The following is a 17,159-nucleotide window of genomic DNA, read 5'->3' as shown; positions in this document are numbered from 1 at the left end:
CATCAAAAAGCCTGTGATTCTTAGTAAGGTTAATTAATATTCCTTTGTCATAGGTTAATGTATAAGTTATATGAAGTCAGAAAAAGCATAGTATGCTTGGTGTAGTTAATAACTGAGGTAGAATTAGTAATATTTTCTGTAGGAGAAAGATTAATTGTAGGATGCTTGGCATTAGTAATAACTGAGGTAGAGGTGCTCATATTATTTGTGGGAGATAGATTAGTCAGGAGCAGAGCAGTGACACAGCCACTTACTAGTTAAGTTAGTTTTTAGTATATTTTTAAATTGGTATAAGGCAGGGGTGGATATAATGTCCTGTGGTAGTCCATTCCAGAATTTGCCTATGTAATTTGAGAAGAGGGATTCACCAGCTAGGTTTTTGGGTATATTGGTCTTAACAAGGGGTTTGTTGGTGGAGTTCTGGTAGTGGAATGTAGTAGTAATATTTGGTTTGGGCGGGTGTTTTTCAGGCTTGTAGAAGATTTTATGGGCTATAAAAAAGCCACACGATAGCACACTAAAGTCAGGTCTCAATTATAAAAACGGCCACACAATAAAGCCCGAAGGTCACTCACTTTATTGACCACACTAACGCTCAAAATATGCACTGCGTTTCCATCTTAAGCGTACAAAGACTTCATCAGATGTATTACTCAAGGAAGTTAACAGACTCATTGTTACTGATTTATTATTTACAGTGGAAGAGGAAAAAGTAAAATACTATAATATAAAGGACAGAATAGAGGATAAGTGCAGGTTTATGTACAGTAGGAAGTTTAAAAATTTAGATCATGACATTATTGAATATAGGGATAAAATATGTTACCCTAACCCTAAAAAGAGTGGATTGAGAAATTATCAGACTAATTTTCCACATGTAAAAGAAGGTCTGTATAGTGAGGAAGGGGAGCCTGGGGGGAAAAAAATCATAATGGACAGGATGCAAACTACAATAATTGTAACTTTGAAGGAAGTTACGATCTGGACAACCCACAGGAGTTCCCAGATCTCAGGAGGTCTGCTAGGATTAAGAGACAGGGGCGAGTGAACTATTATTATAACAACAGAGGTGGTTATCCAAACGGGAGGGGTTATTGAGCCCAGATAGGAGTGGGCCATTTAATTTTCAGTCTAATACAGAGGAGAATAAAATAGTAATTGAAGGGAATGGGCACTTATACCATAATTTTAGTATTTACAACTATAGCGGAGTTGAGATCACTCCTACTCACTTTAATTTATTTTGCAAGGGATTAAAATTTGTTCCTACTGCTACTAGTAACATTTCACAGACCCTTATTGATCTTAAGATGTTTGTACGTTAATGTTTGATAATGAGAAAGGAGGAACTATGTACATTAATACTCAGGTTAGGAAGAAGACCACATATAACCCCTCCTCCATCCACAATTAAGGAATTTTGAAAAACAAGTGGAGGAGGAGATTAGGTTAAGTCAAAGGAAAGGGAGAAAGCATTATAATCATACGAAAGAAGAATATCAGCTACTTATCTCCTTGAAAGATAACCAATATATCAAGGCTATGAAGCCCGACAAGGGAGGGTGGGGGGTGATTTTTATGGACAGTATAATGTATTCAGCTAAAATGCTGGATATGTTCAATGATACTGACAGATACTCTAGTTTCTAGAAACAAGATTAATGTTGCATATAGGAAAATAGATTTCATGTTGAAAGAAATATTGGATGAAGGCAACATCACTTTAGAAGTATTTAATTTTTTAACAACAGACAAACCAAAAATACCATCGATCTTTGGGATCCCCAAAGTTCATAAAAACATAGAAGATCCACCTCTCAGACCAATAGTGGCCGCTACATGGTCCAAGACGTACCCATTGGCAAAATACTTGGACCTGGAACTAAACAAGGTTTGGACGGAGAGGGTGGGGATTCTCAAAGATTCATGGGATTTTTAAGGAGTATTAACCAGAATTTGTTCAGTGATGAGCTTATTTTTGTAACTTTAGATATCCAAGACCTGTTCAATGTGATACCTCACACTACTGGACTGGAATGGTTCGAAGAGGCCTTAAGGTTCAAAGGGGATATAGAACAAGATAAGGTGTATTTACTTATTGAGTTAATGGATTTGGTGTTAAGAAATAACTTCCTGTATTTTGAAGGAGAATTTTACAAGCAGACCAGCGGAGTAGCCATGGGAGCAAGTTGTGCTCCCATGTATGCTAATTTAGTATTATCCACTTGGGAAGAGAAATATATAACACATTCTATATATTCTAAATTTTGGAACTATTACCATAGGTACCTGGACGATAGATGTATTTTTTGGTCAGGCCCTAAGGAAAAATTCTATGAATTTATATGTTACATTAATGGCACAAAATAATTTCTAAAATTCACCCACACTGTCTCTGTAGAGAAACTAGAGTACCTAGACGTGGTGTTAGAAAAAGTAGCTGAGTCAAGGAACTTCAAATCTAATGTTTTTAGAAAGAGAACCTATATATATTATATGAGTGCCCGCCCATTCACACAAAAGGGCATTTTGAGGGGGCAACAACTAATTAGAAGTAGTAGAATGACATCAGATGATGGCTTTTGTAATTGAAAGTCAAAAATGAAAACAAATGTTTATGGAACGAGAATACCCCTTAGCCCTTACTGAAGAAATAATGGTCGAGGTGAAAGAAGAAAGAAACAGGAAATTTGCCCCTATTTTAGGGAAGCTGAGAATACATGGATTGGTGGAGGGAGATAAAAAAGAACAGGATACTGTCAATTGGAACAGCAACTTTGTACTAAATTATAGTACGGAAACAACAACAATTAAGAAAGTAGTTATTAACAACTGGAACAAATTTAGTAATTTTTCAGATTTAAGAAAAATATTTGTGGAGCCCTTAAAAATTCACTTACATAAAAGGTAGGAACATCAAAGAAATATTTGAGACTGGAAAGAAAAGACAGAGTAGAAAGAAAACAGGACCATACAAATGTGGTAGTTGTTTGCAATGTGCTTAAAAACAGGACCATACAAATGTGGTAGTTGTTCGCAATGTGCTTATGTCTTCCAGGGAGAATCAGTGGTTTTAACCCAAAGAGGGATAGAACTTAGAACAAATGGTTATAGCAACTGTGATACCATAGGGGTGGTTTACATTGCTATATGTGACACCTGTGGGGCTTTCTACATAGGAAAAACTACCAGAAAATTGAAAAGACGCATTTATGAGCACATGAACGATATTAGAAAAATGGATGAGACTAACGCCCTATATTGGCATCTTAATTCCTGCCCATCAGCCAAGTATGGTTTCTATGTTATAGAGAAAGTGGATGTGGACCCATGTGGAGGACCATGGGAGACCACTATAGAGTTTTGAGAATTGTTTTGGCAATTAAAATTGGAGGAAAACAAATGTGTAGGCTTAAATGATTATATATCCTTGGCCCAGTTTTGAAGCTTAGGGCAGCCAAATTGTAATTCTCAATTTGGCCACTAGATGGGAATGGAAGGAATACCTTTTTATATATATAACTTTTTATATATACACCCATGGTAGTGGTGCTGCGGTAGTGTTGTCACCTCACAGCAAGACGTGTCCCGTTTGATTCTCAGCTAGAGTGCCTTCTGTGTGGAGGCATGAGTGAATGGGCGTGCCTTCGTTGAAGGTTGTGCGTCAAGGCTGCTAACTCGGCATGTAAAAATCCACTACCAAACATTAGCGGACCGGAGTTCCGCTGTGGCGACCCCTAACCGGGATAAGCCGAAAGACACAACAACCTTTATATATATATATATATATATATATATATATATATATATATATATATATATATATATATTATATACAGTTTTTAACATATATATTTTGCCATATGGTTATTAACTATTGTTACACAGTTTTTTATATGTATTTATATGTATTCATAGAACACATTATATAGCACATAAAGTTATTATTATTTTTTGCTACTTGATTTAAATTATACTGAAAATGTTTTTAAGGTTAATAAAGTTTTGATTGGGTGATTTTCAAGAGGGAGGAATTTATAAGAAGTATCGCTTGCTTGTGAATTAATACATCTGATGAAGTCTTTGTATGTTTAAGACAAAAACGCACTGCATATTTTGAGCTTTAGTGTGGTCAATAAAGTGAGCGACCTTCGGGCTTTATTGTGTGGCCATTTTTATATTTGAGACCTGACTTTAGTGTGCTATCGTGTGGCTTTTTTGTGGTTATTAGTTTTCTGATACACTACCTCTTTTATTTATGGTTTTATGGGCTGTAGCTAGCTGGCTGAAGAGAAGGAGTTGAGGGAGTTCCAGCCAGTTAAGTTTTTTGAGTGCTGTACAGCGGTGTGATTTAAATGGTGAGTTTGTGGCATATTTGGCAATTTTATTGTAACAGATTTCTAGTTTTGGCATTTCAGATTTTCTTAGGTTTAAGAGTATGGGAGATGCATAGAGCAGTGTAGAGATCAGGTGGGTCTGGGCAATAGTAGCTTTAGTGATGTCTGTGAAGAAGGGTTTATTCCTATAAAATGTTTCAAGCCTTTTATGTACTTTTTTGACTGTTTCTGATATGTGTATGTCAAATCTCATGCTGCAGTCTATTTCGACTCCTAGAAGTTTAGTGTGGTGTGATGGAATGATGATGGTGTTATTTAATGAAACAATGCTAAAAGTGGTTATGGGTATGGTTGTTTTAGTGGGATGGAATATCATGAACTTGTTTTTTTTGAGGGATTCAGAATTAATTGGAATTTGTTAACCATTTTTCTACTGCTAGGAAGGATTGCTGAGTTTGTGTTTGAAGTTCCTGTAAGATAGTAGCGGCACATATGACTAGAATCGTCTACATATTGGATGAAGGAGGCTTGTGGGGTTGCTGTATGGGGTTGTTTATAAATAATGAGAAGAGTAGGGGTCCTAGTATTGAGCCTTGTGGGACTCCTAGGGTCTCTGGGAGTAGTGGTGAGAGTGTATGTTGCCAGTATACCACTTGCTGGCACCAAGTTAAGTAATCCTGGAACCAGGCAAGGATGGATTGACATAAGTTTAATTTTGCAAAGACGTTTAGTAGTTTATTATGACAGACCGTATCAAAGGCTTTGGATAGGTCTGGGAAGATAGCAGATATGAACTTGTTGTTTCTGTGTTTGTTGTTAGTATTTGTAAATGACATTAATGCAGTAGTAGTACTGTGATATGGTTGAAAGCCGTGCTGAGTATTGGTTAGTAGTTTGTTAGTATGGAGGTAATCAGTGATTTGTTTGTGAACGATTTTCGCAAGTATTTCAGACAGAGGTAATAGGATTGCGATTGGGCAGTAGTTAGCTAACTCTGTTGATGTGCCACCTTTATGAAGTGGTATGATGTAAGAGGTTTTCCAGATGGAAGGGATTAAGCATTCAGCTATGGATCTATTGATAAGAATAGCTAATGGGTAGGCAATATCCTCAGCAGTTAGTTTTAGGAAGTCAGCAGGTAGGTTGTCTGCAGCTAGTGTAGTTGATTTTACTTTCTTTAGCTGTTTTTGACTGTTTCAGTAGAAAAAGGTTGCAGGGAGAAGGTGGTGGTGTTCTCTGGTGACATGGTAGTAGTTGTAATAGGACAGGATGTTTGGTTATTGGACAGGACTAGGATAGTTTCTGTAAACCATCTATTAAATTGGGTAGTAATATTTTCTAAGTTGTTATTGGTAGAAGGGGGGGGGGTGTACTGATTTTGCCTGGCTGGAGTATCCTGTTTATAGCTGTCCAGAATTTTTGTGAGTCATTGTGGTGTTTGGTTTGGATATCGGAGTAATAGTTTTTTTTTTGTCTAGTTTAATTAGCCTCTTTGCTTTGTTTTGTGTTCCCTGTAGGTTTGTTGTGCAGGTTGGGGCTTGCTTTTGTACCTGTTTGCCCAGGCCTTGTCCCTTATTTTTAGTAGTGACCTAGTTTCTTTGTTTAGCCATGGGGCTTATTTAGTTTTAACTCAAATGGTTCTGATAGGGGCTTGTGTATTTAGGATGATCAGAAAGGTGGTATTAAAATAGTGTAATGCTTCTTCCAAGGGAAGTACTTTAAGTGGTGACCAGTTACAGTGTTTAAGGATGTTTATAAGGTCAATGGGGTTAAGATGTTTTTTGTTTCTTATTTGTTGGTATATAATTTGTTTTATTGGGTTAGTTCATTGTCTAAGTAGATAGGTTGGGAAATGATCACTGAGGCTGTATGGCAGACAGCCAGTGTGAGAAGAGAGGGCTGGTCTATTGGTTAAAATCCAGTAGAGAATAGAGTGTTTATTATTTGAAAATGTTTTTGAAAGCAGTGTTGCATATGAAGTCTTCTGGAATTCAGGTGGCTCCTTCTTGGGATCTTAATTTGGTGATAGTATAACTAACTATTGCTCCACCTGAATCAACTTATCAGGCTGTTCAGAGAATCTCGACATGGAAAACAGTGCTACTAATTGCTCTGACATTCTGCAAGAAGATTATCTGAGTTGCAAGCTGTTATGGTGGATCAATCTTATCTTATTTCCCACACATATATGTTTTCATTAAGAATGAATTCTTTATTTATGCCTCTAGAGGTATCTGAGAATACATTTAGCCAAGCTTTCTCTTTCCCTTCCATCCTTCCAGAACCTAATAATAGGGAGACAGGATTTTTCACACCTTGGATACCATAAAGGAGCTTATGTACTTTCTTGACAGAACAAAATCCTGCACAATCTCTGATCAATTGCTCTTTTCTTGTAAGGGACAAAAGAAAAAGAGAAGGACAAGTTGTGTCAATCCAGACCTTTTTCAAGTGTTTGTCTCATGATATTACTATATTATTATAACAAAATTATTACAGGCAGGGTCAAGGCTCATTCTGCCAGGGACTTGGCTTCACGTGTGGTTTTTTGGAAATGGTTGGATTCTAGAAGTATTCTAGAAGCAACAAGTTGGTCTTCTGTGTACATTTTTACAAAGCAATATAAACTAGATTCCTTCTCCATGTCTAAGTCAAGCTTTACTAGGACCATTCTCCAGGTACTTCTGGACCCTCATCTTTCTTCCAGTCAAAATAAGCTATGGTAATCTACCCATACAGCTTAGGGTACTTCACCCATAATCTATATGAAGACCATACAGTTGTATAAGCAAACTTACCATAACATTAGATGTTCAAATGATCGCTGCTGCAGTAGCTGATCTCTCCCTCCATTCCCCTTGTTTTGGAATGTTTTTATGCCTGGGTGTGGAAATTAGTTGTATTATTTTCCTAGCACAGTGCTTCTCAAGGCTTTAGCCTTCTCTCTGTTGGCATGAAAGCTCTGAAAGCAACTCAAACTTTTCTTTTAGTCAGCACAGCTTGAGCTGCTTGACAGTTTGGATGCATGGAGGGTATTCTGAAGCTTTGGAAGCTGTCTGTTTGTCATATCCTTGGCAGGATATAGTCCATCTAGTTTAGGCTACTGCAGCAGTGATCACTCAAACATCTACTGCTATGGTAAGTTTACACACACATTCTATTCTTACACATATCACGTAACATGTTTAATCTAGACATGCCTTGACATAAATGGCTATGTGTGTCCTTAATCTGAAATAAACAGTTATATGCGTCGTCCACTGTGTTAATCCTTGCTACTCTGTTATGAAATAAGTGTCTTTTTTATGTAATGAATTGTAAATGTTGTTATATATTTTTCGCAACATTTTTGGCAAATATGTAAGTAAGTAAATAAAATTATAATTCCAAGTATCGAATCTGGAGCAACAAAAGATGCACTTTGCTCATTAAGGACTCATTCAGAAGCTGGAGGTGTGAATATGTGTTAGGGAGAAATGGAATCTGTTCCTTATTAGTGCCTGGACCTGTATAGAGGGTGTGCATGTGTGTGTATAATATTGGATTAAACATCTAATACCATTTCAGTTTTCTTTATATGGCAAACATTTTGCCATTAGAGTTAGTTAAAACACAAATTGTCACACCAGTTTTAACTATTAACTCTGTACTTTATTTTCTTGGTGTTCATCTAAAGATTCTTGTAGAATGATTTGGCTTTTGCAATTTACTGAAAAATTACATTTCATGGGGCATACATTTTAGGTGGATATTTCCATCATAGTGTCTGCACTTTATATTCTTTTTTACTATTACTCTGTGACATTTTACTGCTCCTACTTTTGATGTACTGTTGTATCTGTCTTTTCTATGTCTGTTGTCCTGCACACTGGTTATGATCCTGATAATTTTCTAATGCAATTGCTTGCTGTTCTGAAACTTCTTTTGACCACTCCTTGGAGAGAAATTTGTTTAAGAAGACATCTGTGCCGGATAGTCCCTGTTATCTAACTTTTCTCTGAGTGAAAGTTCTGGATAATTTGTGTTTTTGCTCTGAATTAACATCTGTTAAATTAAGTTACTTGCTAATGACTTTAGTTTTGTGAAATAGTTGCGTAATGTTTCACGTGGTTCTTGCTAGCCTTTCTAAAATAAATTCATATATCATGTTGAAGGCTGGAAGTATCTTATTAAAGTTTCTTGTAAAGCTGTGTTATTACTCTTCCTTTGATAATGTTTGTATCATACAACTTGAAACAAATTATGTTTAAAAAATTAGGTATTGCTCCTTACATTGAGGAAATATTATTACTTTTTCCAAAAGGAAAATGCAGGAAATATGTGCGAATAATTATTTAGAAGATAACAAAGAAGCTGCATTGTTCTTGCTTTTTTTCAGTATAGTGTAACATGTAAATGAAATTGCGTAAATGGTATACAACTGTGCATTTGCAACTTATTACTGTGGAAATCTGTTACAGTTTAAAAATGAAACTAAACTCTGCAGCTTTTCTGTGCAAATCTGCAGTGCAAGCTTAATGTTTCAGTTGCTGCATTTTTTTGGATACTAGTTAAAACAAAAGATGAAACTGTGGAAACAGGAAAGGCTTGTTGAGAGAGAAGGTATAACTCTGGAAATAGGTATCTTCTAAATTTAATCTAAAGTTACAAGAAATCCTGTTTGAGAACTTAGAAATACAAGATACTGGGTGTTAATTCAAAAAGCAATAAAAGTAACAGAAGCTACAATAATTACTGTATTGTCTGCAAGAGCCTAGTTTTAAGACAGATGTCAATTTGTGGACGTTTTGTCTAAAAGAACTTTGCAAATTCTATTTTGACCTTTGAAATCAGAGTAAGTAAGGATATGGTGTTCATTTTAGCCAGAAACAGATAATTTTAGTTGATATGTTAGATTTTTCTGAGCATTTTCTGTCATTTTGAGTGTTTTATTTACAATTTCTTGTGTAAGTTTTTTATTGTTTTGCATATTTCCTTGAAAAAGAAATCATTTAACTTATTTGTTTTAAGTAATGCATGTTAATTCGTTAATTTACTGTAAATGCTGCTGGCTGATTTATTTATTAGCTTAAGGGTTTTTGTATTTTACCTAGGTACCAAACTGTGTGGTGTCTGTCCTTGGGAGGGTTACTGATCAGAACAAATTACTACAATTTGAATATTTAAATGCTAGCTTATTTTAAACATAAGCAGTAATGTTTGTTATTGTGTTAGTTTTGACTAACTGGTAGTAGTATACCATAAACTTTTGAAGAAAGGAGTTGGTACTCAATAGTTACAGCTTACTGTGTGTGTGTGTGTGTGTGTGTGTGTGTGTGTGTGTGTGTATGTGTGTGTGTGTGTGTGTGTGTGTGTGTGTGTGTGTGTGTGTGTGTGTGTGTGTGTGTGTATACATGTGCATGCCCATGTTTGCAAAATAATTTGATCAGATCTTAATTACTGTTGATAAGGTTGCACTGAAAGACCTTGGGCTAAGTCTGAGATGGATGAAATCCTGGGATGATAGTCAGTATCTGTGCAATGTAAAGCTTATTTGACTATGGCAGGTGCTCGCTACTACCCAAAGCAGCAATTCTTATTTCCTATATGACCTTAAGGCCAATTATCCTATGTATACTAAATGGTATGAGTGATAAGAGTCAAAGCTCATATTGCTGAATATGTTGTACATAAATATTGATAGCAGCAGAGTGGAATATTACAGTCTGTAGCTCCCACCATTATAAGTTAAATGGTACCAGAAAGTGGCACAATACATCTATTCAGTGTTATAACACAGTTTCAGAATGAATATGTCCATGTGGTTCAGTGTAGATTGGGGCGATGACTAAATCTGCATCATAAAACTGAACACTTGGAATTTGTACTGACATTTTTTCTTCATATTGTGCTAATCTCTCTCTAACAGTATTTGTTAACCATCACTTAAATGGCTTACTTGTATTGACTCTGTTTGTTCACATTGGCTAATTTCGCTGAAGAAACTATAAACTTTCCAATTATCTGTTTGAGCTTATGGTTGTATGGCTAAGCATCAATGGAAATTTGTTGGCAGGCATTCTAAGAAAAAAGGAACATTGACAAGCAATACCACTGAATTTAATGAAGGATACAAAGCAGAGTTTTTTGCTATGTCAAACCCCCTCTTCACCCCCACACAACTGCATTTCTAAATATACTTTGAGATTGCACAGCAGTGGGAGTAAGGAGAATGCCAAAGTTTTGATGAAATAATAAATTGACTAAATAAAACTATTGGTTACTGTTTTGCTGAAATGTTATCAAGAACAGCATGTCATCCAATTTGCTTGTTGATCCATTAAGGTTTTCTGTCAAGACCTTCTCTCAGCAAATCTTTGTTTTCTTAGCATTCTCTTTTCTTCTCTAAAATAATAATACAAAATCTCTATCTATCCAAGTAAGCTTTAAATACTTCTTACAAAAAATAAAAATGGTCATAAAAACAAGTTGTATAAAACAAACCAAAATAAAAAACAAATGGATTAATAAAGATCAAACACTTTATTTTACCAATCAGTAAGCAATTTTCATCTTTCAACAATGTAATGTCTGCATTATCTTAACTGTCCGTCCCCATCGTCAGTTTATATGTCTCGCTAATTATAAATATTTGACAGTTATTTTCTTTTACAATTATTTGAAACAAAGGAAGTGCAGTAGTGCAGTTTTATCTTTGTCAGACATCAGACAGTTTACCTTTAGAAGTAGTGTGATTTTACTTAAAAGAAGGTCAGAGAAAACTTATTTAAATCACTTAATAAAGGGCACTGTAACAGCTTCAAAATGCCACATGCCGACCAGTTCTAAACTCACCTATCAATTAAGAAAACTTGGTAAATGACACCACTGGCCAATCAGAATTTACCTAACATTGTATCTGGTAGCACATAGTAATCTGAGCAGCCTGACTTTGTGAATGGACTGGGAACTAACAGTGAATTTAACAATGCAGTCAACCTGTCAAATCAAATGCCGTTAATAAGTAACCAGTTGAGAAACTGCAATGCAAGTTAGGGGAAATGAATGAAACTGAAATTTCACAGACAGTAGCAGATTATCCACTGAATTTATTTCCATATGTTTCCAGTGTAGAGAGCAGTTTTACGGATAGTCAGTCAAATATCCATCTGGCCATGTCTCCTTTTGGAGTATCCTATTTTCAATAATTGCTTTAGTGAGTCAGAAAATGTAATAAAAAGCACTCAAAAGTTATCAAACCTTTCGTCAAAGCAAGACTAAAATATGATGACCTCTACCGCACTACCATGGTTTCCCTTTTTTCAGTTATTTAGATTTCTATACAAAATAGAAGAGATAAGACAAGCAAACCACAAGAGGGTAACTAATCAACCACATTTATTATCTCTCCGTGGGGATTGTAGCAAAGAGGTGAGAGAGACAAGGAGGGCTTCAAAGCTGAAAGACACTGCCATGTTGTAGGGCATACAGTTTTATGTAGCTTGGCAAAGGCCATGTAAACAACCTGCTAGTAGCATACATGTTGTGATTTTGCATCATATATGTGCATGTCATTATTTGCAAATGGCACTTTCTGAATATCACCCTTCTCCAATGTACCAAATGGGAAACAGGATATAGTATACTGGTGCTACATGGCTTGGATTGTACATATGTCACCTATCAATATATAACTTGCATTGTGGACTTTACATATGTACAACCCCTAAGTGATATATTAAGATATATAAAGACATACAACAGTTAAACTTTCTGACTATCTATAACCCAGATGAGTATCTTAGATGAAGTAAATTATGAAATGCCTGGTTTCCATTCCTTTTTTGAATCATTTCAGCAGATTATTCTTTTTCCTAATGGATGGTGGTAAGCAGTATTTATAAGTTCTAATACTGATCATGACCATTTGGAAGATTTATGTGTACATGTACAAATCTATGCAAGCACTTTAAGTATTGTACCAATCAGCAGCAGACTTACATTGTCAACACGTATAGCAGTCACTGACAGGAGGGGCCAGAATCTGTAGGTCATCGCAGGCAAGAAAAGATTTATGGAGAAATTGCTGATTGGGTAACAGCCAAGATTCTGCATCTGCAGTGCATAAAAATAAACATACAAAACTCATTACCATAATGTAACATTCTGCTTACATTCTGAATGAGAATTTAAAAAGATACTTTGTATGTTCTAACTAGAAATATACAAAGATAACTTGAGTATGCTGTAAATACAGATACAGATTACAGATTTGCATGTGCTTACTGGGGAGGCAGCAAGCTTGAGGCAGCATTGTAAGTGGTTAAGGCATGGGGTTATGAAGCCCGAGATATGGCTCCTGGATACATACTATTAATCAAGCAGCTTACTTATACCTATATATATGTAATCACACAAGAATGAACATCTAACTTAGTTGGTCTATATTATTAACAAAACAGAGTGCATAAATAAATAACCAGTCTGCGTGTTGATATTATTTTTATTAAAGCAATTTGTTTATTCTGCAGCTATATATGAAAATAAACACAGTCTAATAACGTTGTTTAATACAGTACAGTTATGATATTGTTAAATATATTCATATAACCATAAATCAAAACTGTCTCCAGTTTCATTAATATATATTGTATTACCAATTACTGTAGTGAGGGGATATTTTACCTGCTTGTCCTAGTCAGAACACAGATATCTGAAAGCATTCTGTTATTTTGTACATATGCCACTACACCTGAACTGAATCGCAGTAACATAGCTATTAACTTGTTTGGAAATCAAAGAACAAAGACCGGATCATAGCATCACAGGAGGTTACTAGGCTATTTGCCTTGAGGACCTTATAAGCCTAGCCGATGCCCCTGTCCAACAAAGACACAGGTGGAAGCCCAGGGGTATATTTTCTGTTTCCCATCCAGTTATCCAGGTTGCGCTTAAAAAGGAGTAAAGAGGTACTCTGCTTGATATGGAGAGGGAGTGTATTCCATAGATGGGGGAGTCTCTGGGAAACAAATCTGTCCCACCACCACCTTGTTGATGTCAAAGACCAGGTTGACACCAAGCATGTGGGTTACTCGAGTGAAGCTTGACTTGTGGATATGCAGCAGTCCCATCAAGGTGGGGTCCGTAATCGCCTTGTATACCAGACAGAGGTCACCTTTACTTGAGTCTGTATGAAACTGAGTAGAGAGATAGGGCTTTTAGCCTGTCTGTGTATGGTAGATGTTTGAGGCCCTGGGTTCTCCTGGTGAGGAACTTCTGTGGTCTCTCCAGCTGCTGCAGGTGCATTGCGAGGTACATGCCAGAAGGGGTGTTGTACTCAATAATGGGCTTTATAAGGGAAGAATACAGGGATGTTATGACCTCCTTGTCTCTGGATGAGATACCTTTACTTATGAGAAGGCTTTCCATACAATGGAAGCAACATGGTGGTCAAAGTCAGGTTGCTATCAACCTGGGTGCCCAAATCCCTCATGACTAACTGCATGCTTAAAACATTGTTATTAATGTGATAATTTGTGGGAGCATCACTCTGCCCAAAGGGGATGATGATGCATTTTTTGGTATTCAGCTTGAGGCCATGTTTCTGGCACCAGTCATTTGTCTGAGTGAGACCCTCTTGGAGGATGTCCATATACTAGGGGAACTGATAACAGCACACGCTTGCAGTCATCTGCAAACTTGGTCATCCATAGCCCACTGGTTTTGGCCTGCACCTCAGAAAAGTATAGCCCAAATAACAGAGGCTCCAAGACTGAACCCTGGGGTACGCCGCTTCTTATGGGTCTACTGCTTGAGGTGGCTTCCACTATTTTGAATATGTGGGTTCTATCAGTGAGCCAGTTTGCTACCCATCTGGTAACATATGGATTGATGCCTAGTTGAGAGAGTTATTATGCCCGAGTGGGGAATAGTGTCAAAGCCTTTGGTCAGGTCAAGGTAGGCGATGTACACCATCTTCCCCTCGTCCATGGCTTTGGTGACTGTATCAAAGAAGTCAGCCAAATTTAGCAGACATGACCTCCCCTTGATGAAGCCATACTGTGTGGGATCAAGTGTTTGGAGGTTGCCAATGAGCTTGTTAATATGGTCCATAATAATCCATTCCATGGCCTTGCAGATCAAGCTAGTTAGGCTGATGGGTCTATAATTTCCCAGATTGGTGGACACTCCACCTTTGTGTAAAGGGATGACAGTGACTGTCCTCCACTCAGCTGGGATGAAGCCAGTACTCAGGCTTTGGTTGAATAGGGTGCCTAATGGTGTTGCAAGTTCCTGCCTAAGTTCACTTAAGATGCAGCCTGGGATATTATCCGGTCCCATGGAGGCTATATTTTTTGCCTTTGAGACAGCAGTGATGACCTGTTCCCTAGATATAAGGGTAAGGGGGCAGGTACTGGGGATGTCCTGATTTACAGATGGGGAGACAGAGGGTATAAAGTTTTCAGCGAATCTGTCAGCCAGCAGGTTTGCTATATTTACACCTTGGTATATGTGGTGTCCTTGACCACCAGTTCTGAACAGATCTGTGTGTTTCCTTTGAGGTTATGGACATATGTGAAGAAGGCTTTATGATTGTCTCTATTAGATGTGGCCAATTTGCACTCAAAGTTTGCTTTGAAGGATTTCACTAGTGTTCTTATTTGTTTGTTCAGGCTAAGGAGACATTGCTTCCAATTGGACACCTGCTCTTTCATGGTCAGCATTTTTTTTTATTTTGTTATAGAGTTTATTTATGGCAGATGTCTACCAGATGGGTTTACTCTTCCTTGTGGAGGATGATTTAGTCCTGCTGGGTATTCCTGATTCCATGCATCTATATAAATGCTCGTATAGTGCTTTGGTGTAGTTCTGGATATTGGTGCCAGTTCCTGTGGAGGTGGAGGGGGCTATGAAGCTGTTTATACCATCCCTCAGGAGGCTGTAATCAGCTTTGGAGAAGTTTTTATGTCTGATCCTAGCTAGTGGGGGGTTGGGGGAGATAGTGACTTCGAAAGTGACCACTTTGTGGTCAGATCTTATCAGGGAGTATGATACTATAGGGATGCTGCAGTGGTTACTCATGTTGGTTAATACCAAGTCCAAGATATTATCACCTCTTGTGGGGGTATCAAGTAGCTGCTCCAAGACATTTGCATTGACAAAATCAAGGAATCTCTGGGCATTTGTGTTCTGGCATGAGTAGTTCTTCCAATCTATGTTTGGGAAGTTAAAGTCACCCAGGATCAGGGTAAAGGGTTGAATCGTGATAGATTCGAACAGGCCCAAATAGGTGGACTGGGCATCTTGAGTCAGATTTGGGGGCTGGTAGCTAGCTATGATTTGAATAGGGGTCTTGTCAATGGTTAACTGCACCTGGAGTGTCTTCTGTGCATCATACTGTTTGACCACCCTGGAGGTAATTATGCCTTTAATGTATATTGAAACTCCTCCTCCTTTGGCTTTACTGCCCACAGTTTGCGGTCTGAATGTATGATAGGATGAGTAACCAGGTAAGGCTGGGGTGCTCTCCGCAGTTTTGAACCAGGTTTCTGTGACTGCACATATGTCAGCATTTTCCAGGGTTAGGAATGCTTGCAATGAGTGCAGTTTCAACTCCTAGAATTTAGCAGCATGGCCTTTAATTTGTGTTTTTTTTTAAATTTTTATGTTGGTAGTTTTAACCTCATCAGTTTTCCTAAAAAAGGCACTATAAGGGAGGCAAGAGCCTCTTCCAGAAGCCTGAAGTCCAGGTGAGACAGATGCAGGCCATCTCTGGCAAAGCATTGTGGTCTGTTGATCATTCCTTCCCAGGCCGTTAGGTACTTGATCCCCCTAGAATGACACCAGAAACTAAGCCAATTGTTAAAGTCAGATTTACAAACATGGTCTGTCACAGGGCTATATTCTGCAATACTGACATTTTGATAGGGTGTGTAGGGGTGGGCTGTTAGAGTGGGCAGGAGGGATCTGGTCAGGAGTAGCATAACACAAGATATCTGTTGTGATTGGTCAAACTGTCCATCCTACACTATACTAATGAGGTGCACTTTACGATCTGAAGCATTCTGCACCTGGACAGCACAGGTCTGTGTAAGGCAGTTGACTAATGTGCTGTCCACCATGGCTTGGAGATGTAGCTAACAGAAGAGGGGGCAAACTAATCACTGACCTGAGAAGAGGGAAACTAGGGTGATGTCAAGAACACTGAGTACTACAGGAGTACAAGTGGGAGTAGACAAAGTACTGCAGCTGCTGTTAAAATGAGTGAGGGCAAGGTATTGCTCCAATCAGTGACACCATTTGTGAGCAAAGTTCAAAGGCTCAGATCACTAGCTGTATGTGTGAAATGGGTAAAGGATCTAATTCCTGACAAGACAAATCTGAAGGATGTAACAAACACCAGTTACTGAAAAGCCAAGTGTGGGAAGTAGGAGAGGATACAAAGATTACTGGCGGGTGGGAAGGGGAGGTAGTGGTCTCTGAACATTGATAAGAGGGTTGGGTAAAGCTGGGAACTCTAGTCAGCACTGGGAGACATGAGGGTTAGGGGGCTGTATTGGATGACAGGCTGTTGAAATTATATGTATTACCCACTAGGGCTGCTAGGGAGGATGAGATTACCAATAACTCTTAAGATTTGGATGGGGGGTGGCCTCACCTATTACTACTACAGCAGAGTTGTGAGTGGAGGAGAGTTGGTTTTGACTTCTGAGGGTACTGGGTGAGGATCTGAACATTGTCAAGTCGGTGGGGTGACCACTCTTTATAAATGGTTAATGGAAGTTTCTGATTTACATGTTTGTATTAGAAGCTACCAAACATTTTAGCAACAATATACAAATG

The 17,159-nt window shown here is 37.8% G+C and overlaps 1 protein-coding gene across 1 annotated transcript in view; it reads right to left on the bottom strand.

The window, feature by feature from the left end:
- ITGA10 (integrin subunit alpha 10) overlaps positions 1-17,159 on the bottom strand; it is an 837,220-nt gene that overhangs the window by 87,544 nt on the left and 732,517 nt on the right. Inside the window, exon 25 of the mRNA XM_044079978.1 lies at positions 12,318-12,431. Coding sequence (XP_043935913.1) covers positions 12,318-12,431 — 114 coding nt within the window. The remainder of the gene's footprint in view (positions 1-12,317; positions 12,432-17,159) is intronic.

Source organism: Protopterus annectens, chromosome 8.part0 (assembly GCF_019279795.1).
Source record: "Protopterus annectens isolate FY-2018-M chromosome 8.part0, PAN1.0, whole genome shotgun sequence".
In the NCBI taxonomy this organism is placed as follows: Eukaryota; Metazoa; Chordata; order Ceratodontiformes; family Protopteridae; genus Protopterus; species Protopterus annectens.
This window is presented reverse-complemented; position numbering and strand designations above follow the sequence as displayed.